Raw genomic sequence first — 22,009 nt, 5'->3', positions numbered from 1 at the left:
TTTTTTTTTTTTTTCCTTTGTATTTTTAGTAGAGACAGGATTTTGCCATGTTGGCCAGGCTGGTCTCCAATTCCTGACCTCAGGTGATCCACCCACTTCAGCCTCCCAAAGTGTTGGGATTACAGGCATGAGCCACCGTCTCAAAAGCATCTTTGATTACATCCCTCTCCTGCTCAAAAAAAGTCAGTGGTTTCCCATTGCCTATGTGATAATGTATAAAGGTGTCAGACTGGGCATTCAAAGTCTTCCTCCACTCTCTGGTGTTAACCCGTTGCCAGCTCATCCTCCTACTCTTCCCTACATGATTGCCTTGCGTTCCAGGTAATCTATTCACTGAACAAACAGGAAATCTACTCTTCCATTCCTTCACCTCTGCTCCCACTACTCCTACTACTCCTGCCACTGGAAAGACGGCATGATAGCTCTTCCTGGACTATCCAGGGACAGCACCTCCTTTTAGATATTACTCAAGTTATATCTTCTCTGTACATTTTCCAGACAACCCATGACTACATCACCTCTGAAAGTCTAGAGCACTTTGTAAGAATAGGCTGGGTAGCAGCCATTATATCTTTTGTGCCCTCTACCCAATAAGCTCCATGAGAACAGGAGCTCTTTCTTATCATTATATTTCATGTAAGACCAAACTTGACACTAACTTGAAGGTCTTCCAGATTTCTTCTTCCTCAGCAGAAATCTTTAAATTCACTCTTACTCTTTTTTCTCTCCCTTGGACATCCTTTTTGGGTGTGTAGGCCTGCCCTCTTTCTCTGGTTTCTGGTACTGTAAAAAATAGAACAGGTTGGGTGCAGTGGCTCATGCCTGTAATCCCAACATTTTGGGAGGCCGAGGTGGGAGGATCACTCGAGCCTGGGAGTTTGAGACCAGCCTGGGCAACATAGTGAGACTCCATCTCTACAGGAAAAAAAAAAATCAAAAAATTAGCCAGGCATGGTGGTGCACGCCTGTGGTCCCAGCTATTGTGCTGGCTAAAATGGGGGACTCACTTGAGCCTAAGAGGTAAAGGTTAGAGTGAGTTGTGATCACGCCATTGCACTCTAGCCTGGGTAACAAAGCGAGACCCTGTCTCAAAATAAATAAATAAAAGTAGAACATAGTCTTCAGAGTCAGATAGACCAGTCTGTCACTTACTTGCTATGAGACCTTATGCAAGTAAGTCTCTGTTACTTTCTATGTGACCTTGAACAAGTAAGTCATTCACCCTGTACCATAACAGAAACAGCATGGTACCTGCCTCTCAAGACTGTTCCAGAGATCTTTGAGGTGAGAAAATCCTCAATACATGTTAATTTTCTTCCTTTCAACTACCAAAATTGACTACTTGGAGCCCAACCACCACACCTGATAAGATACTGCCAACCTTGCCACTTGATCAACAGAGAAGTGACAACCACTCCTCTGAGGCAGACACCTTGGACACTGACTTTATTGCATCTTCAGGAAGAGTAATGATAACTAAAGCAGATAGAGACTTTTTCTTTCTTTTCTCTTTCCCTCTCTCCCTCCCTCCCTCCCTCCCTCCCTCCCTCCCTCCCTCCCTTCCTTCCTTCCTTCCTTCCTTCTCTCTGTCTCTTTCTTTCTTTCTTCTTTCTCTCTTTCTTTTTCCTTTTTGAAACAGAGTTTCGCTCTGTCTCCCAGGTTGGAGTGCAGTGGTATGATCGTAACTCACTGCAGCCTCAAACTCCTGGGCTCAAGCGATCCTCCTGCCTCAGCTTCCCGAGTAGCTGGGACTACAAGTGTGCACCACCATGCTCGGCTAATTTTAAAATTTTTTTGTAGAGATGAGGTCTCACTATGTTGCCTGGGTTGGTCTCGAACTCCTGGACTCCAGTGCTCCTTCTGCCCTGGCCTCCCAAAATGCTGGCATTACCAGCCTAGACTTTGATGCATTCCCAGCATTCCCACATACCCCATCACGGCATCTTTCATTAATCCCCTTCCATCACCCCAGCATCAAATCAGCTGTGTTGGGCTGAAAATTCTACCTCCTTGGTGACTTTCAAATTGCTATGTGAAACAGTAGCCTATTTTAGGTTCCCACTGGCTTTCATCTGAATGCCAAAACTCTTAGCTGATCTCTTTGCCTATAGTTTCTCTTGCTCTCACAGTTATTCCAGATTATCTTCCTGAAACAGACACGATCATGCTACTCTTCTGCTCTCTGCTTAATAACCTTTACTGGCTACTCATTCCCTTCAGCATCAGGCCTAATCTTTCCAGTTTCCTTCCCAGCTTCATCTCCTGTACCACGGCTTCCTTAGGCTGCCTGTGTTTTTGCAGGTAATGATGTTACTCATGGGCCTTGGACTCTCCCATCTCCTGGCCTTTGTTCGAGTTCTTCTTTGTGCATGGAGGACCCTTCCTCTGCCAAGCCATCTGACAAAAATCCTACCTTTTCTCCAAAATTCAACTCTGAACCTTACCTTTCACAAGAAACCCAGAGCTTCTGGAAGACAGGAATTTTGTTTTCCACATGTATTAATATGAGTTAATACACATGAGGTACTTAAAATAGTTATTGGCACACAATGAAGATTCAACAAATGCTATCTACTTTTTTCCTACCGCTTGGAGTAAAGATACATGATCTCTCTGATTCTCAGTTTCTTCATCTGTAAAATGAGATAATAAAATGATCCGCCTATGAGGATTGCAAGAACATTAAATGAGATAATATACATTAAGTGCTGAACAGAGTGCCTTTCACAACAAATGGTCAATACATGGTATCAAGGACCACGCATGCATTCTTTTCATCATTTCCATATTTACTCCCTTCACCCTCCTGTTTCCAGTTCCCAACCCTGTCCCCATGGCTTTTAACATAGAGATTTCATATGAGGTAGGCTCATCAATGTTTATTGAATTTTTAAATTACCTGTCACTCCTACAAGTTCTTATATTGATAGTTTATTTGGATCCAACAAGTAATCCCAAAGCCACAGGATTCCTCTTTGACAAACTACCCTTGTTTTTTGTTTTTTGTTTTTTTTTTAATTTCTGAAGGCATTGAGCCAACTGACTAGATTTGGCAAGCATTGCCAACATTCAGATTTAGGTCATTGCCCCGAAACATGAAACATAATGTTTTCACCCATAAGATCTATAGGTTTTCACCTTACACTGGAAATAATTCATTGCCTATATCCTTACACACACATGCACACCTTTTAACTTCAGAAGGCCTTTCCTTGTTTGGAATAAGGCATTGGTGGTTCTCTTCCTATTAACTTTCACCTGCAACTTGGAGAATTTTGAAATCGAACTTCTTCCTTTACTATAATTCAATGTAATGAATAATTATCATAAGCTATCTCTTTGTGCTTGGCACTGTGCTAAAGGGTGTTTTTAAGAAGCTTACTGTCTGATAGGGAGAGAAACAGACATATGAGGTACTAATTACACAATCAAACAAAATGGACCAGAACCAGAAAGAAGCACGAGTAGTGTCTTGGGAGTGTGCAGAAGAGGCAGTCCTTAATTCTGACCAGGAGATGAGCAAAGATATCACAAGGAAGTGTCATTTGAGCTAATCCTTAAAGCCTGAGAGAATTTTGATAAGCAGAAAGTTGGAAACAGAGTAATAAAAATAAGGTAACAGCATCATCAAAGGCACAGAAATGTGAATTACATGGTGAGTTGAGGGAATGGGAAGTAGACAAAGGCGGTCGGGCCCCTGTTTCCCATACTTTAGCCATTTGTGTCCCACCTTCTGGCTCTTTCCACAGCTGTGTACCACCCATGCTATTATTACTTAACATACTTTTCCTTCAAATTAAGTCATCTCTGTGGCCTAAATTAATGTATTTTAACAGGAAATTTTATATTGCTACCATGAATTTGCTTTTATTCTCTATGCATTCAAATAACTTTTTATCCATATACCACCTTGGATCATCTAATGTCCCTACAGAGCATGGGAACACTAGGCTGAGAAACACTTTGATTTTTCAAATCACTAGGCTGCAGCATAAGGAATGTGAGTACAGGCACTGAGAGATGAGGCTAGGAAGATATATGGGGCTAGGCCAGTGAGGGCCTTGAATACCAGGCCAATGTGTTCAGACTTTATTCTGTCAGCAGTTGGAAAATATTGATGGTTTTGGAGAAAGCAAACAACATGATGTGATGGTGCTTTTTAAAAATTTCTGGCAGAGGTGTGGAAAATGGATTGGAGGGGAAGAAACCAATAGCTGAAGGGCAGACAAAATGCTGCAGTCCAGACTAGAAAAAAATCAAGTCCTGGACCATAGCAGTGGCAATGGAGACAGAGACAGGAAGATGGATAGAAGAGGTTTTTGTTGTTGTTGTTGTTTGTTTTGGGTTTTTTTGGAAAGGGAAAGAAGTCAAAGATGGCCTAAAAATATTGAACCTATGACATTTATCTTGAAGCCTGAAAGATCAATAGGAACTAGCCAGACAAAGGGCTGAAGAGAGAGTTTTCCAGGCAAAGGGGACTGCATGCAGAGAAGCCCTGAAGCTAGAGAGCACTTGAAGGAGCTGAAAGAATAGCATGGTGGAATGCAAAGGACAAGGTGGTGGCCAGGGCCTAGATCACCAAGCTCTCCTAATCCTTCTAAACCAGGGTTAGAAGACCAGACTTGATCCTAAGGGCCACAGGAAACCACGTTAATTGTTGAATTGTTAAATTACCATATACTCCCACAGGTTCTTATATTTATAGTTAACTTAGATACAATAGGTAATCATAAAGCCACAGATATGCCTCCTTGCCAAACCAGCCATGTCCTTGGCTATGTGCTATAGAGTGACACAGACAGACTTGCATTTAATGCACTGGCTGCATCATGGCTCAAATGGAAGCAGGCAGCCTATTTAGAAGACACTGGTGGTCATCTAGGTGAGAGATAATGGTGGCTTTGAGCAAGTGGTAGCATGGAGGTGGGAAATATAATAATTTGAAAGATATCTGGAAGGCAGAAGTGGCAAGAATTGGTACCTGACTAAATGGAAGTAACAGCTAGAGCTTGGTGGTTAAGGGTACAGTCTCTGGAGTAAGACAATCTTGGTTCTCAGCCCTGGTTCACTTACCTCCTAGCTGTGTAATTTTGGAACTATTTAACCACTCTGAACCTCAGGTCCTCATCCACAAAATGATAATGATTACTGTTCTCATGGGGTCTTTATGAAGATTACATAAACTATGCCACATGAAACACTTAGTTTTACATGATAAGTGTACAATAGATATTGGCTATTAATCTATGGGATAAGTGAGCAAGTGAGAGGAATCAGAGATGATTTGAAGAAAGGACCCACTTAGGTCATATTGGTACCATTTCTAACTTAAGCTAGTAATCATTAGCAATTTGAGGCTATACAGGTTTAACTTTTTTTAAAGTCAGGATCAGGGATAAAGAGGGACATTATGTAATGATAAATGATGTGATTCACCAAGAAAACAACTATCCTAAATGTGTCTGCCTCAAATGATAGAATTTCAAAATACATGATGCAAAAACTGATGGCTCTAAAAAGAAAAATAGACAAATTAGCAATTATATTTGGAGACCTCCTTGACAACCACAATCAGTCAAAACTCACCTAACATGAAATAAATAACCCATCACTATAATCTTAATTTTAGAAGGTTAAAAACCTTCCAAAAAGAGATTTTCAGACCCAGATGGTTTCAACAGCAAATTCTACATTTTACAGAAGAAAAATCACGAATTCTATGAAATCTCTGCGAGAAAACTTAAGAGAAAGGAACATTTCCCAACTCATTTACGAGGTCACATCCTGATACCAAAATCAGACAAAGATAGTACAAAAAAAGGAAAAGAAAACTATAGACTAAGATCCCTCATATATATAAATGAAAAAAGCAACAAAATATTAACAAATTGAATCCAGCAATACATTACAAAGAATAATGCACCGTGACCAAGTGGCCTTTATCCAGGAAGGCAAGTGTAAATATTTGAAAATAAATCAATGTAAACTACCATATTAACCATCTAAGCATGAAAAAACCCCACATAATCATATCAATTGACAAACTTCAACATTTAATCATGATAAAATCTCTCAGCAAACTAGGAATAGAAGGGAACTTCCTCAACCTGATAAAGGGCATCTACAAAAAAAAAAAAAAAAACCCTACAGTTAACATCGCAGTTGATCATGAAAGATGAAATGCTTTCTCCCTAAGATTAGAAACAAAGCAAAGATGTCCATTCTCACCACTTGTATTCAACGATATACTAAAAGCCCTAGCAAATGCAATATGGCAAAAAGAAAAAAAGAAATAAATACATACAGATAGGAAAAAATGAGAAATAAAACTGTCCTTACTTGTAGATGACATGAGAGTCTGTAAGGAAGATCCCAAGGACTCTACTTTAAATAATACAAAAACCTCCAAGAACTAACAAATGAGATTAGCCAGTCACAGGATACAAGACCATGCATAAAAAGTAATCACATTTCTATATACTAGCAGAGAAGAATTGAAAACGGAAATTTAAAAAACAATACCATTTAAATATCTTCAAAAATAAAATGTTTGGGAATAAATCTAATAAACCATACAGGATTCATAGGCTAAAAACTGTAAAATGCTGATTAATAAAATAAAAGATCTAAATAATTAGAGACATACTATCTTCACAGATTGGAAGATTCAACAGAGTAAAGACACCAGTTCTCCCCAGACTGATCTATAAGTATAATGCAGTTCAAGTAAAAATCACAGCCAGGGTATATTGGGTAATAGTTTTGCATAAATATTAAATTTCCCAAATTCGGTAATAGCATTGTGGGTGCTATAAGGGAAGAGAATATCGTTTTTCTTGCAAAATACATGCTAAAGTATTTAGAAGCAAAAGGTTGTAATTTCTGTGATGTATTCTCAAATACAAACATATGTGTATACTTACATTTTTACATTTAAAGATAAATCAAAAGTAAAATGTTGACAATGGGTAGATGCAGATGAAGATTATACAAGACTTTATTAAAATAGTCATGTTTTGTCAAAATAAAAAGTTTAATTTAAAAACCTCCATCAAGAGTTTTTGTAGAAATAAACAAGCTGATTCAAAAATTTATATAGAAAAACAAAGAAACTACAAATAACTAAACAATTTTGAGAAAGAATAAAGTTAAAGGAATTATACCATCTGATTTTGAGACTTAGTATAAGACTACAGCAATCAAGACAGTGACGTATTTGTCAAGGAATAGATATATTGATCCACAGAACAGAAAAGAGAGTCAAGAAATAAACACATGAATATGGTCAATTGATTTTTGACAAAGATGAAAAAGCAATTCAATGGAGGATGAATAAGTCTTTTCAAGGAATGGTGTAGGAAATTTTGATGTTCATATGTGGCAAAATGAACCCTGACCCAAACTTCAGGCTCTATAAAAATTGACTCAAGTATGACATCAACAAGATGGTGAATGGGAAGTCCATCACATCTCTCCAGAGCAACAAGAATTTGGCAGCCATCCGTGGACCAGAGTACCTTTGTGGGAATTTTGGACCCAGGTAGGATGTTGCAAAACTCTAGTAGAGTCCAACACCAAGGAAGGCTGTTTTGAGAGGGCAGACCCACACCCAATGTTGTTGACCGTGGTGAAGGTTACAGACCTGGAAATAGCCTCATCCCCCTGTAAACTCAGCTACAATGCCATTTGGCCTTGATTCTGCCACCAAAATCATCTTCCAAGATGTCCAGGAGGAGTCACAACCATCTGTGCCTCAAGTTACAGGACTGCCAATCTTGGTCCCTGTAGTATACCCTGAAGCAGCCTTATAACTCAGCTCTGGTCACACTCTGCTGTGGTATGGGAGCAATTATGCCTTCCCAGGGGCTTGCTGGGAGTCATGCCTGTCTGTGCCATAGGAAGCAAGCTTGCTAACCTTGGTACCACAGCAGATCCTGAAACAGCCCCATAACTTGGCTCCAGCTCCATTGTACTCTCCAGAGCAGTCCTGTCCACCCAGGAACCTGGCAGGAGGCACACCTGTCCATGCGCATGGAGGCAGGCCTGCAGGCCTCAGTCTTGGCTATAGACCTTGAGGCAGCCCTATGACTTGGTTCTATCCCTTCTCAGCCACAATCCTGGGCCTGTCCTGCCTGCCCAGGGACCCACCCAGTGACCTAGCAGAAGCCCTCCCATAAACCTGCTGAAATCAGTCTATAAAGACTGATTTGCTCCTTGAAATGCACAGACACCAATGAAAGGCTACATAAATAACAAATAATCCAGCAAACATGACACCACCAAAGTAAACTAGTATAGCTCCAGTAACAGCCTAAATAAATGGAGATCTATTAAAGGCTTGATGAAGAATTCAAGATAGTCATCCTGAAGTGCAGTGAGTTGTGAGAGAACACAGACAACTAAACAAAATCAGGAAAACAACACATAAATGAGATGAGAAGTTTAATAAAGAAATAAAAACCATAAAAAGAACCCAAACAGAAATCCTCGAGCTGGTGTATACAATGACAGAACTGAAAACTAAAAGAAAGAGTTTCAATAGCAGACTTGATCATGCAGAAGAAAGAAATGGGTAACACAAAGATAGGTAATTTGAAATTCACCAATTAGAGAAACAAAAAAGAAAAAAATGAAAATGAGTGAAGAAAGCATAAGGAACCTATGGGACACAATAAGCAAATGAATCTACTAATTATGGGAGTCCCATAATTTAGGAGAAGAAAAAGAGAGAGAAAGAAACAGAAAGCTTTTTTCAAGAAATAATGGTTGGAAACTTCACAAATCCTAGGAAAGAAATGGACATCAAGATTCATGAAGCTCAGAGGATCCCAAGCAAGATCAACTCAAAGAAGAATATCCTGAAGCACATTATAATCAAATTGTCAAAAGTCAAAGACAAAAGAGAATATTGAAAGCATTAAGAGAAAAGAGTTGTATCACATACAAGGGAACCTCATCAGCCCACTTCTCAGCAGAAATCTTGCAGGCCAGGAGGGAGTGGGATGATACATTCAAAGTGCTAAAAGATGAAAAAACTGCCAATGAAGAATACTATAACCAGCAAAGTGGTCATTCATAAATGAAGGAACAATAAAGACATTCTCAAAGCCAGGCGTGGTAGCTCATGTCTGTAATCCCAGCATGTTGGGAGGCTGAGGTGGGAGGATTGCTTAAGGCCAGTTTGAGACCAGCTGGGGCAACATAGTGAGACTCTGTCTCTGCAAAAATAAAACTAATAAAATTAGCCAGGAATGATGATGTCCAGCTACTTGGACTTCCAGCTACTTGGGAAGCTAAGGCAGGAAGATCGCTTGAGCCCAGGAGTTCAAAGCTTCAGTGAGCTATGAGTATGCCACTGCCCTTCAGCATGGGTAACAAAATGAGACCCCATCTCTAGTAACAAAAAAAGGCATTTCCAGACAAATAAAAGCTAAAGGAGTTCATCACGACTAGACCTACCTTGCAAGAAATGCTAAAGAAAGGTGTTCAAGTTGAAATGAAAGGATACTAAGTAACAATATTAAAACAGACAAAAATATGAAACTCACTGGTAAAGGTAAATATATCATCAAATCCAAAATGGTAGTGTGTAAATCACTTTTAACTTTACATCTTTTTATATCATGTATCCATTAAAAATTATTGCAGCTGTAGTTATTTTTAATACTTTTGTCTCTTATCTCATGTTAGAGTTAAAAGTGGAAATCAAAGAGTATCTTGAAGCATATGAAAATGGAAACACATCAAACCAAAACTTATAGAATGCAGCAAAAACAGTTCTAAGGGGAAAGTTTATCATGATAAATACCTACATAAAGAAAAAAGAAATATCACAAATCAATAACCTAACTTTACATCCCATGAAACTAGAAAAAAAAGAATAAACTAACCCTAAGATAAACAAAAGTAACAAACCCTTAGCTAAACTAACCAAGGAAAAAGGAGAGAGAATATCAAATAAATAAAATCAGAAATAAAAGAGGAGACATTACAACTGATAAGACAGAAATACAAAGGTCATAAAAGACTACCATGAACAATCATACGCCAACAAATTGGATAATCTAGAAGAAATGGATATGTTTCTAGACACATACAACCTACCAAGAATAAATTATGAAGGAAGAAAATCTAAACAGATCAATGACAGATGAAATTTAGTCAATAATCAAAAACCTCCTAACAAAGAAAAGCCCAGGACCAGACAGCTTCATAGGTGGTCAGTAGTTCCAGACCAGCTCAGCCAACGTGATGAGTTTGAGACCAGCCTGGCCAACATGCTGAAAATACAAAAATTAGCCAGGCATGGGGGCATGCTCCTGTAGTCCCAGCTACTCGGGAGGCTGAGGCACAAGAATTACTTGAACCAGGGACCAGTGAGCCGAGATCGCACCATTGCACTCCAGCCTGGGCAACAGAGTGAAACTGTGTGTCAAAAGAAAAAAAAAAGAATTAATGTCATTCCTTCTCAAACTCTTCCAGAAAATTGAAAAGGCAGGAGCACTTCCAAACTCCTTTTACAATGCCAGCACTACCCTGATACCAAAGCTAGGCAAGGATACTACAAGAAAAGAACATTACAGGCCCATATCCCTGATGAACATAGATGCAAAAAATCCTCAACAAAATACTAGCAAACCAAATTCAGCAGCACATTAAAAGGATCATACACCATGATCAAGTGGGATTTATCCCTGGGATGCAGGGGTGGTTCAACATGCATATGTCAATAAATGTAATATGCCACATTAACAGAAGAAGAATAAAAATCATAAGATCCATCTCAATAGGTGCAGAAAAAGCATTTGACAAAATTTAACATCTTTTCATGATAAAAACTCTCAGCAAGTTAGACATAGAAAGAATAGATCTCAACATAATAAAGGCCATATATGAAAAGTCCACAGCTAACATCATACACAGTGGTGAAAAGCTGAACGCTTTTCCTCTAAGATTAGAAACAAGACAAGGGCGCTCATTCTGCCATTTCTACTCAACACAGTGCTGGATGTCCTACCAAGAGCAATTACACAAGAAAAAGAAATAAAAGGCATCTAAATTGGAAAGAAAGAAGTTAAATTGTCTCTGTTAGCAGATGACATAATCTTATATAGAAAACTCTAAAGACTCCACCAAAACATTGTTAGAACTAATAGATGAATTCGGTAAAATGTCAGGATATAAAATGAACATCCAAAAATCAGTTGCATTTTTATACACTGACAATAAACTATCCAAAAAAGAAATGAAGGTAAACAATTCAATTTACAATATCATTAAAAGGAATAAAATACTTAGGAATAAATTTAACCTAGGAGGTGAAAGATCTGTATATCAAAAACTGTAAGACATTGAAAATTGAAGAAGACACAAATAAGTTGAAAGATGTCCTGTGTTCATGGATTGGAAAAATTAATATTATTAACATGTCTATACTACTCAAAGTGATCTATAGATCCAGTACGATCCCTATGAAAATTCCAATGACATTTTTAGAAGAAACATAAAAAAATCCTAAAATTTGTATGAGACAGCAAAAGACCCTGAATAGCTAAAGTAATCTTGAGAAAGAAAAACAAAGCTAGAGGCATCACACTTCCTGATTTCAAACTGTATTACAAAACCATAGAAATCAAAACACTATGGTACTGACATAAAAACAGACACTGAAACCAGTGAAATATGATAGCCCAGAAATAATCCCATGCATTTATAGCCAACTAATCTTTGAAACAGGTCCCAAGAATACACAATGGGAAAAGGATAGTTTCCTCAATAAATGGTGTTGAACTAGACATCCACATGCAAAATAATGAAACTAGACTCTTACCTTACAACATACACAAACATTAACTCAAAATGGATTAAAGACTTAAATGTAAGACCTGAAATCATTAAACTCCTAAAAGAAAATATAGGGGAAAAGCTCCTTGACATTGGCCTTGGCAATGATTTTTTGGATATGACAACAAAAGCACAGGCAACAAAAGCAAAAATAAGCAAGCAGGAGTACCTCAAACTAAAAATTTTCTGCCTAGCAAAGGAAACAATCAACTAAATGAAAAGACAACCCACAGAATGGAAGAAAATGTTTGCAAACCACATATCTCATAAGGGATTAATCTCTAAAATATATAAAGAACTCATACCACTCAACAGAAAAAAATAAAATAACCTAAACTTTTTAATAGGGAAAGGACTTGAATAGACATTTTTCCAAAGAAAACATACAAATAGCCAACAGGTATATGAAAAGGGGCTCAACATTATTAGTCATCAGGGAGCTGCAAATCAAAACCACAGTGAGATATCACCTTACACCTGTTAGGATAGCTATTATCAAAAAGACAAATGATAAGTTTTGGTGAGGATATAGATAAAAAAGATAGACAGATTAGGAGAAAATGTTTGCAAATCACATGTCAGACAAAAAACTTATATCCAAAATGCATAAAGAACTATCAAAAGTCAACAGTAAGAAAACAACCCAATTGAAAAACGGGCAAAAGATTTGAATGGACACTTCACCAAAGAGGATATGCAGAAAGCAGACAAGCACATGAAAAGCTGTTTCGCATCACTAGCTATCAGAGAAATGCAAGTTAAAATTATGATGAGCTACCAATGCGCATATATTAGTTTTTTTCTTCATTTTTTTCCTTTTTTCCCCCCCAGTGCACATATATTAGAATGGCTTCGCCATCTTCACTACAAACTAAATTAGAAGCCTACCTATGTGAACTTCCTCTTTGATAACCCTCTCCAAGACGCCTCACTTGAACATGACAAGAGAAATTGGAACCATCTCTTGGTGTCAAGGCCATAATATCTAAGGGAGTGTCACACATACATAAATGCTTGTTCTTCATCATTCCTTTCTCAGGTACCCTTGCTTTATGTCACGGAACTCTTTTTCCATGAGACTTAGCTCTTCCACATTTGGCCTCTATTTCTCCTATATCTTTCTTTCTTTATTTATTTTTTGAGACGGAGTCTTGTTCATCTTCCAGGCTGGAGTGCAGTGGCGCGATCTCGGCTCACTGCAAGCTCCGCCTCCTGGGTTCACGCCATTCTCCTGTCTCAGCCTCCCGACTAGCTGGGACTACAAGCGCCTGCCACCACGCCCGGCTAATTTTTTTTTTTTTTTTTTTTTTTTGTATTTTTAGCAGAGACAGGGTTTCACCGTGTTAGCCAGGATGGTCTCGATTTCCTGACCTCGTGATCCGCCCGCCTCGGCCTCCCAAAGTGCTGGGATTACAGGCGTGAGCCACCGCGCCCGGCCTCTCCTATATCTTTAAATTCCACTTTTGTCACTGTGCACGACTCTAGTGACACTCAGGCTGGGTCTGGAAGCCTTGCTCTGGAAAAACCTTCCTGGTCTCTTGCCGGGTCATACCTGCAGTTCCAATAGGTTCCACAAGGGGGATGGTGTTACCCAGGTAAGGGCTCTTAGACCGCCTTTAGGACTGGTGGATAAATGAATGAGATAAAAGGTACACAACCAATCCGTCTATGCTATTAAAATAACATCACATTTAAATAACACTATACATGCTGACTAAATAGTAATCATCAAGTTTACTACTGAAAACAGAAAACATTTTCTTATTTCTTTTTCAATCGGTCTACAGATATTTGTTGAACACATACTGTGTGCCAAGCTCTCTTCTAAATACTGGGGATACAAACAAAATGTATTTGAAAAAATATATAAAGGAAATGATATACTTAAGCTAACTTTATTTTTTTTTTTTTTTAAGTTTCTTTCATGCGACGGAGTCTCGCTCTGTCGCCCAGGCTGGAGTGCAGTGGCCGGATCTCAGCTCACTGCAAGCTCCGCCTCCCGGGTTTACGCCATTCTCCTGCCTCAGCCTCCTGAGTAGCTGGGACTACAGGCGCCCGCCACCTCGCCCGGCTAGTTTTTTGTATATTTTTTAGTAGAGACGGGGTTTCACCGGGTTAGCCAGGATGGTCTCGATCTCCTGACCTTGTGATCCGCCCATCTCGGCCTCCCAAAGTGCTGGGATTACAGGCTTGAGCCACCGCGCCCGGCCCTTAAGCTAACTTTAATTAGTGATGATTCTTATTTAACTTTATCTGAATTTTCTTCTGAAGCTTAATTGGCAAATGTACTCTCCTCTTTGATGAAGGGCATAGACAGCAAGGCTTTTCTCCATGACAGGCTTCCCATAAAACTCCTCCCACCACTCTTTCCTGTCTAATTCGAATGCTTACAACAACCATCTCGATCAGTGCTTATGAGGGCAATTCAGCTTATTACAAAGGTTTCTTCTACTCCATAACGTGACTTTTTAAAGTACTGTCCACTCAGCCTTTTTCCTGCTATTTTCATTTATGTCCAAAATGCAAGAGACAAAGAGTTGGTAGGTAACTCCTGAGTTTCTTCTTCCCTGAAACTTTTATCTGCCATGACATGGTACCTGGTCAAAGAAGTCATTCCCTTAGCTAAGTCTTTTTTTATTCACCATATGTATACTCAGCCCCTCTTTCTCATGAATGCAGATTTTTTAATGGAATTCATTCCCACTGCTGTAAGATGTATCATGTTCACAGTTACAGCCTGCTATGGTCATTTGCTAACACAGACTTCCCCTTCTGAACCTTTGTGACACTTTTGAATGGAACAAAATGAACGTAGTAAAGTGGTTTTGTTGTTGTTGTTGTTGTTGTGTTTTTTGTTTTTTTGGTTTTTTTAGAGATGGGGTCTTGCTTTGTTACCCAGGCTGGTCTCAAACTCCTAGGTTCAAGCTGTCCTCTCGCTTTGGCCTCCCTCCCAAATTGCTAAGATTATAGGAGTGAGCCACCGCACCTGGCCTAGTAGAGCAGTTTTGTTGTTGTCGTTGTTGTTTGTTTTGTTTTGTTTTTTTCGAGACGGAGTCTTGCTCTGTTGCCCAGGCTGCAGTGCAGTGGTGCTATCTCAGCTCACTGCAACCTCTGCCTCCCGGGTTCAAGCAGTTCTCCTGCCTCTGCCTCCCAAGTAGCTGGGACTACAAGCGTGTGCCACCTCACCCCGCTAATTTTTTGTATTTTTAGTAGAGACGGGGTTTCACCGTGTTAGCCAGGATGGTCTCAATCTCCTGACCCTGTGATCCACCTGCCTCGGCCACCCAAAGTGGAGCAGTTTTTAATCCATGTTTACTTTTCAGCATCAAACAGCCTGTACACTGCGGGTAACGTCCCTGCTGGAATATGCAGACTTGGCAGTTCAGCACAGGAAAGTGGTTCAAGCTTTTAGAAAGAATTTTCAGAGCTCCCAGAATGGGGATTCAGCTACCAGCCCAATGTGCTCTTCTTCCCATTCAGCAAGCCATGCTGTCCTTTGACCCCAACTTCATGGTTCTGCCCTTTCTTCAATTGAGAGTTTGGCCATCAAGGAGACCCAGATCCAGGGGCTCAGAGGCCTGCCTAGACCACAGCAGAGACAAATGGAGGGCAAGGGGTTGGGGAAGAGGGGAGAAGGAGAGAAGGGTCCCACACCAGCCTAGCCCTGCTCCTGTAGTGTAGAGCAGAGGCCGGGGTTATGAGAAGTGTACTAAAACTTGAAGGGAATTGAAAGGTGTGGACCCTTTTTGTCTCCTCAGGAGCTATTCCCATTCTCCTTATACCCTACTTTCTGCTGTTCAGTAAGTTCTGGTCCTTGGCTGTGCTCTCCTTAGCCTGGCTCGCCTATGATTGGAAGACCCACAGTCAAGGTAAGAGACAGGGGCACAATGGTCTTCCTGTTTGGGCCAAGAATGGAAGCACAGGGAGAGGGAGGTGGAGGGAGAGAGGGAGAACCAAGGGTAGGGGAGAGGCAAAGGAAGGGGAGAGAGAAGGGAGAGCAAAGCTCAGCAGGGACAGAGGTCTCTACCAGGTAGCTCAGGAAGAATTATGAGGTTGAGGTCTCTGGGCAGGTGCCCCCAGTCTCAGACTATTTTCCTGTCACCTTTCTGGTCAGCTCTAGAGGAGCAGGGGCTTCCTATGTCTTGGGGACTGGATTCAGGGACAGTACTTACAGTTCTGAGGTGTCAGAAGGAGGCCCCTCCTGTGACCTGAGGACCGCAGGCAGAACTCTCCTCCTCTGGGAGAGGTGGAGGGACTACAATGCCCTACGGACTCTTCCCTTCCCTTCTGTACACACAGGCGGCAGGCGTTCAGCTTGGGTACGAAACTGGACCCTATGGAATTATTTCCGAAATTACTTCCCAGTAAAGGTGACTACTCTTCCTTGGGGTGCCCTCAGTCCCTGTTGCCCAGACTCTTGCTCCCTACTCAGCTCCATGTTTTCAGAGGCTTTGGTGGTCAGCAGCGAAGGTCAAGGCCCCAAGTCATAATGCAAAGCAAGGGCCCAAGATGGATGGGCAGGTGGGGAGACAGGTGGATGGCAGCCTTTCCTGCACTGGCAAAGCCAGGTCAGCCTCTCTGACCATCGTGAGCCCTGGCAATCCTATGACAATGATGACATCCTAGTGTACAGGGATTTGGGGCTCCTGAAGGGAAACATAGGCTACCTGCTGGGATTTTAGTCCACACGTCGTTTCTTCCTTCTTTGTAGCCAATGCTCTGACTCAATCTCCCTCTAACAGCTGGTGAAGACTCATGATCTTTCTCCCAAACACAACTATATCATCGCCAATCACCCCCATGGCATTCTGTCTTTTGGTGTCTTCATCAACTTTGCCACTGAGGCCACTGGCATTGCTCGGATTTTCCCATCCATCACTCCCTTTGTAGGGACCTTAGAAGGGGTATTTTGGATCCCAATTGTGCGAGAATACGTGATGTCAATGGGTGAGTATAAGAAATAATTAATTCTATTTTTTTACCTACTTCAAAGGTGCAACCCCAATAAGTCCTGACAATCATTCCCTGCTTGAAGAGTACATGATAGAAAATAAGTCCAGCACACCCTGGGCCCTTAACAGGAGTATGTGGCTAAGCATTAGTTTCTGTCCAAGATCTGGGGAGCAGGGTTTGGTTGGGCAGCAGGGGAAGTTATAGGCATTCATAAGAGTCACCAGCACTTTTTTCAGAGGGAGAACCAGAAGGCTGGAATTCAGGACCAATGCCAAAGTGCAAATCAGAGGATGAAAGCCAAGAATGAAACACAAATGCAGGGAAAAGCAGGTGTGAATGGGATCGCTCCAGTGAACTTCACCAGGTTCTCTCTAGGATGTCAGTTGGCGTCTTTGGGCCAGTCATTTGTACACCATGGTGTCTTAAAAGCATTTTGAAGTCTATCATACTAGCTAAAACCCTCCTGGTCCATGACTTTTATCTCCTTGGAACCCCTTCACACTTGCATAAAATGCCAAGGGATAAAGGATAGGAGTTCATCAGAGTATCCAGAACAACTTGCCCATGTTCAGCTTCAGGTCAGTGCACTGTGACAATTGTCTCTCTCTCTGGACAAATAGTCATCCTTCTGGACACCAGAAAACACCTGAAGCCAAACATTAAAAGGTAAGATACATTTCTCTGGAGGGGCCAGGTGGGACCACTAGAGTCCCAGAGGACGCTTCTACTCTGCTCTGAGGTTAGCATGGCCCTGGAGTGGGAATCTTTCTCAATGGCTAGAGCCTGGAGGCAATTTCTGTCATCCCAGTGGAGAATAGACGGTGAGCGCAGGGCAAAGATGGGAGACAGAAGTGAGAAAGGCTAGATGATTGTTGTTAAACAACAGGGTGTCATTCACATTCCATCATTCATCTACATTTCAGTTTGGCTTGGGCAGGCTCACGGGTCTGCCTACTCTCCAGAAACCCCAGCCATTGGCTTCCCTTTGGCAGGTTACTCTTAGGGAGGAAGCAGGTTGGTGGTGGCTAGCCTCGATTACCCCTGGAGGATCTCCAGTGTTGTCAGCCTGGGCAGAGTGGAACATGGCTGTGCTTCATGGGTAGAGAGAGATGAGGTGGGCTTAGATACTATTGATCTGAAATGCAGTAGGCTATGGATGGTAAGAGGCAGAGGAACTCAGTATAGACCCAACTGCAGAAGCACAGACCCCCAAGGCAAATGGCTGACCCTAAGGACCAACCTTAGGCTAGGGCAGCCATAACCCAGGACACCAAGGTCAGAGACAGAAAGGTGGAAACAGCAATCATCAGAAAACAGAAGAACTGTCTCCGACAGGAAGAGCGTGGGAAAACCCCTCACCCCATCCTCAGGCATGAAGTTTTTCTACCACTTGACCCTTTGGTTTCACAGGTGTGTGCCCCGTGAGTAGGTCAGCCTTGAAGTACTTGCTGACCCAGAAAGGCTCAGGCAATGCTGTGGTTATTGTGGTGGGTGGAGCTGCTGAAGCTCTCTTGTGCCAGCCAGGAGCCTCCACTCTCTTCCTCAAGCAGCGTAAAGGTTTTGTGAAGTTGGCACTGAAAACAGGGTAGGTTCCAAGGTTCTAGTGCTCTGTTGTCAGGGTGCCATAGACCCTCTGTAGCCCTCTCCAGAATGGTGCCTTCCCTAGGCACCTGTTAGAAGGCCCCCATCTTCACTCTAATTCCTTCCGTCTACCCCCTCACACTGTGCCTTAGGGATGTTTAGGCCTCCAGATACGTTTCAGTGGGCACTTTTCTTACTCGCAGTTGGAGAAAGAACAGCAGAAGAAAACCTTTTACTTTCTGCCCATTGACCTGGTAGGCTGGAGGTCTGGGAAAGTGGGGCTCCACTCTATATCAACCTGTTAACTGAGAGGCCCTGAGAATCTACCAACTGCAAGGGGAGGTACTAGCTTTGATGCTGTGAGGATCAAAAAGCTAAGACGTGCCCCCAAAGAGTATACAATCTGGTTTGAGAAATAGACCTCATTCATTTAGCAGTTACTGAACACCCACTGTATGTCAGGCATAGTACTAGGCATTTAGGATACAAAAGTAAATAAGACCTGGTCCTTGCAAACTCACAGTTCAATATGGAAGACGACAGACCCATACACATATAATTACCAAATAAATACATGCAGAATCCTACCACTGGCTACCTAGACTACCACCCCTTGGTTTGGTACCATCATCTCTCCCCTTGGATGATTATAACACTTCTAACTGCTCTTCCTGTATCCATTGCCGCTTCCCCCACCCCCAAGAGTCTATTCCCAGCTTCAGCCAGGATGATCCTGTTAAACACAAGTCAGATCATGTCACTTCTCAAAACGCTCCAGTGGCTCCCATGTCACTCAGAGTAAAAACCAAAGTCCTTATAAGGGCTTGCAAGACGTGGAATAATCTGGTCCTTAGCTGCCTCTCTGTCCTCATCACTCACTCCTCTCACTCCTCTCTCATTCCATCACAGCTACACTGGCCTCTTTGCTGTCCCTCAAGCAAGCCACCCACTCCTGCCTTAGGGTCTTTGCTTTAGCTGTTCCCTCTGCCCGCAACACTATTCCTCCAAATGACTACTTGGCTCATTCCTTTATCTCCTTCAAGTCTTTGCTCAAATGTCTCTTCTCAATACGGTTATCTGACCATCTTGCCCTAATTATTCCTGGTTACACTTATCTTCTTATAGATCATCCATTTTATTTATTTGTTTACTTACTATTTTCAATGTTTATTGTCTGTCTTCCTCCCAAAAAAAGTAAACTCCATAAAGACAGAATTTTTAAAATTCCATTGTATTTACTGATGCATCTCCAGGGCCTAAAACAGTGCTGGCACATAGAAAGAGCTTAATATTTGTTAAACAAATGGAACACTACAATGGAAATGTGTACAAAGTGCTATGTGAGCACCAATTGATGGAAAAATCTTGACCCAGAATAGAGGTTTCATAGGTGGGTAACATCTGAATTGCGAATTGAAATATTAGTAGGAGTTTCCAGGCAGACCAAAAGGGAAAAGAACTCAGGCATTCAGTGAGGACCTATGGCACGTCAGGCGCTATGCCGGGGACTAGGGATTCAAAGACGAATATGACTCAGTTCTTGCCTTTGATTGGCTTGCTGTCTATGGGGCGAGTCAGGCAAGTAAGGAGATGCCTGTAATACACGGTTGGGCCAGTGTTAGTGTAGAAGAGAGGTAAGCACTAGATGAGGGGTACCTACTCTGCAGTGGGGGAATTGAGGTGGTCAAACAAAGTTGCTTTAAGGGGATGAAATTGGGACTGAGTGCAAAACTGAATGAGCCACATGAAGACAGAGGGAAGGCACTTCCGACAGAGGAAGCAAAATGTACAAAGACATAGATGAGAGAGTACAAGGCACAATTAATATGGCTAAGCAGATTGCAAGGAAAGAGAGGGGAGAGGAAAAACTACCCAAGGAGGGAAGGCCAGAGCAAAAAGACCGTAAGGAAGCAGCATGGTGCAAACTGAGGAGCTCTGCAAGATTTTGAGAGGAGTGGCATGTCCAGATATGCAGTTTACGAAGAACACTCTGGATGCTGGATGCAATGAAGACAGAGCTTTTGAGATTAGTTTCTTCCTATACCAGAACAAGGCGAAGCAGCAGCTCCCCTCAGAGAGTTCAGTTGGGAGAGTGGGGCATAGCAGGAATGGGACATGAGGCTGGAGATGTTTGGGTGCTTCGGTTCTTGTCCTATAAGGGAGAGGTTGGAGAGGTTTCCCACCTTGGAGAGGATTTTTCTGGGGACCTTCCTCAGAGAGCTCACACTCCTGCCCCTCTTCTTTGCAGGGCATACCTTGTCCCTTCATATTCCTTTGGTGAGAACGAGGTTTTCAATCAGGAGACCTTCCCTGAGGGCACGTGGTTAAGGTTGCTCCAAAAAACCTTCCAGGACACATTCAAAAAAATCCTGGGACTCAATTTCTGTACCTTCCATGGCCGGGGCTTAACTCACGGATCCTGGGGCTTCCTGCCTTTCAATCGGCCCATTACCACTGTTGGTGAGCTTTCCAGTATCTCCAGATGGCCTCTTTCTTCATTCACTTCCCACCCACTTTAAACCATCCATCAAGTCCAGGGGGACCCAACTCACATCTGGGGTGGGCAATGGTTGTGGTTGAGAGCAGGGTGGGTAGGACAACTAAACAAATAAGAGTTGTGGCCATTTGTGGATGTGACATCAGCATCTGCTGCAAGAGCATCACCATTCACACACATTCTGTCACCACTCTCCTGAGCTTGCTTGCATTCTCTTGAGCATGGGTTTGATTAGATGATCAGAGAACAGGGGCCAGGATGAGACTGGAGCAAAGGGAAAGAATGAAAGAAGGGGAGGAAAGCCAGATACTGAGTTTCAGTACATGGCTCCCAGTGAGGGATGGGTAGTTTGAGTTGAGGGGGGGACTCTGATGTTTGTCTCTTGTCTTTTTTCATAGTTGGGGAACCCCTGCCAATTCCCAGGATTAAGAGGCCAAACCAGAAGACAGTGGACAAGTATCACGCACTCTACATCAGTGCCCTGCGCAAGCTCTTTGACCAACATAAAGTTGAATATGGCCTCCCTGAGACCCAAGAGCTGACAATTATATAACAGGAGGCACATTCCTCGTTAACCTACCCCCTAAGCCATGAGGGATCCAAGTAGAGCCACTGAAAAAGAAGAATTCCAGGAAAGGGAAAGATTGTAAGGATGAGAGAGGAGACCATCCAAACCAGAAATTCTTTAATAAATCAGAGTTCTAACAATAGAGTCCCCTCCCAAGTGGCTGAGGCAGGCTTAGGGGAAAGAACCAGAGGGGCAGGGGAGGACTGGGGAGGGCTGGATCTGCACTGTAGCTGCCTGGTCAAAGCAGACGGGATTCCCTCAGTTGTGATAGAGTTCTAGATTGGCAATGCAGTTACATTGTTTCTTCTTTGAAAATAAAGTTCTAGACATATAAAACAGGATACCACTATTTCCTGATTATTCTGTGGTTCGCTATTGGGCTTCCCTCAAACCTGAGATTTTCCCTTCTAACCAGAAAGCTGCTCTGTGGAGAACCACTTTCCTCTTCCTTATTTACCCTTCATACGTCCCCTGACAGAAAAGGTGGGGGAATGGAACCATAGCTGCTGCACAGTGTAGGAGACAGGAGCAGAAACATGGGAACTGGCACAGGTACCCACTGGGTA

The 22,009-nt window shown here is 42.0% G+C and overlaps 1 protein-coding gene across 1 annotated transcript in view; it reads left to right on the top strand.

Moving 5' to 3' along the window:
* DGAT2L6 (diacylglycerol O-acyltransferase 2 like 6) overlaps positions 1-21,662 on the top strand; it is a 27,250-nt gene extending 5,588 nt beyond the window's left edge. The window contains exons 2-7 of the mRNA XM_023202381.2: positions 15,603-15,713; positions 16,144-16,214; positions 16,587-16,791; positions 18,208-18,382; positions 20,627-20,838; positions 21,274-21,662. Coding sequence (XP_023058149.1) covers positions 15,603-15,713; positions 16,144-16,214; positions 16,587-16,791; positions 18,208-18,382; positions 20,627-20,838; positions 21,274-21,428 — 929 coding nt within the window. The 3' untranslated portion in view covers positions 21,429-21,662. The remainder of the gene's footprint in view (positions 1-15,602; positions 15,714-16,143; positions 16,215-16,586; positions 16,792-18,207; positions 18,383-20,626; positions 20,839-21,273) is intronic.
* Positions 21,663-22,009: the final 347 nt, after the last annotated feature.

The sequence above is a fragment of the Piliocolobus tephrosceles genome, chromosome 12 (genome assembly GCF_002776525.5).
Source record: "Piliocolobus tephrosceles isolate RC106 chromosome 12, ASM277652v3, whole genome shotgun sequence".
NCBI classification, from domain to species: domain Eukaryota; kingdom Metazoa; phylum Chordata; class Mammalia; order Primates; family Cercopithecidae; genus Piliocolobus; species Piliocolobus tephrosceles.
Note: the sequence above shows the minus strand (reverse complement) of the source record. Positions and strands in the feature narration are given on the sequence as shown.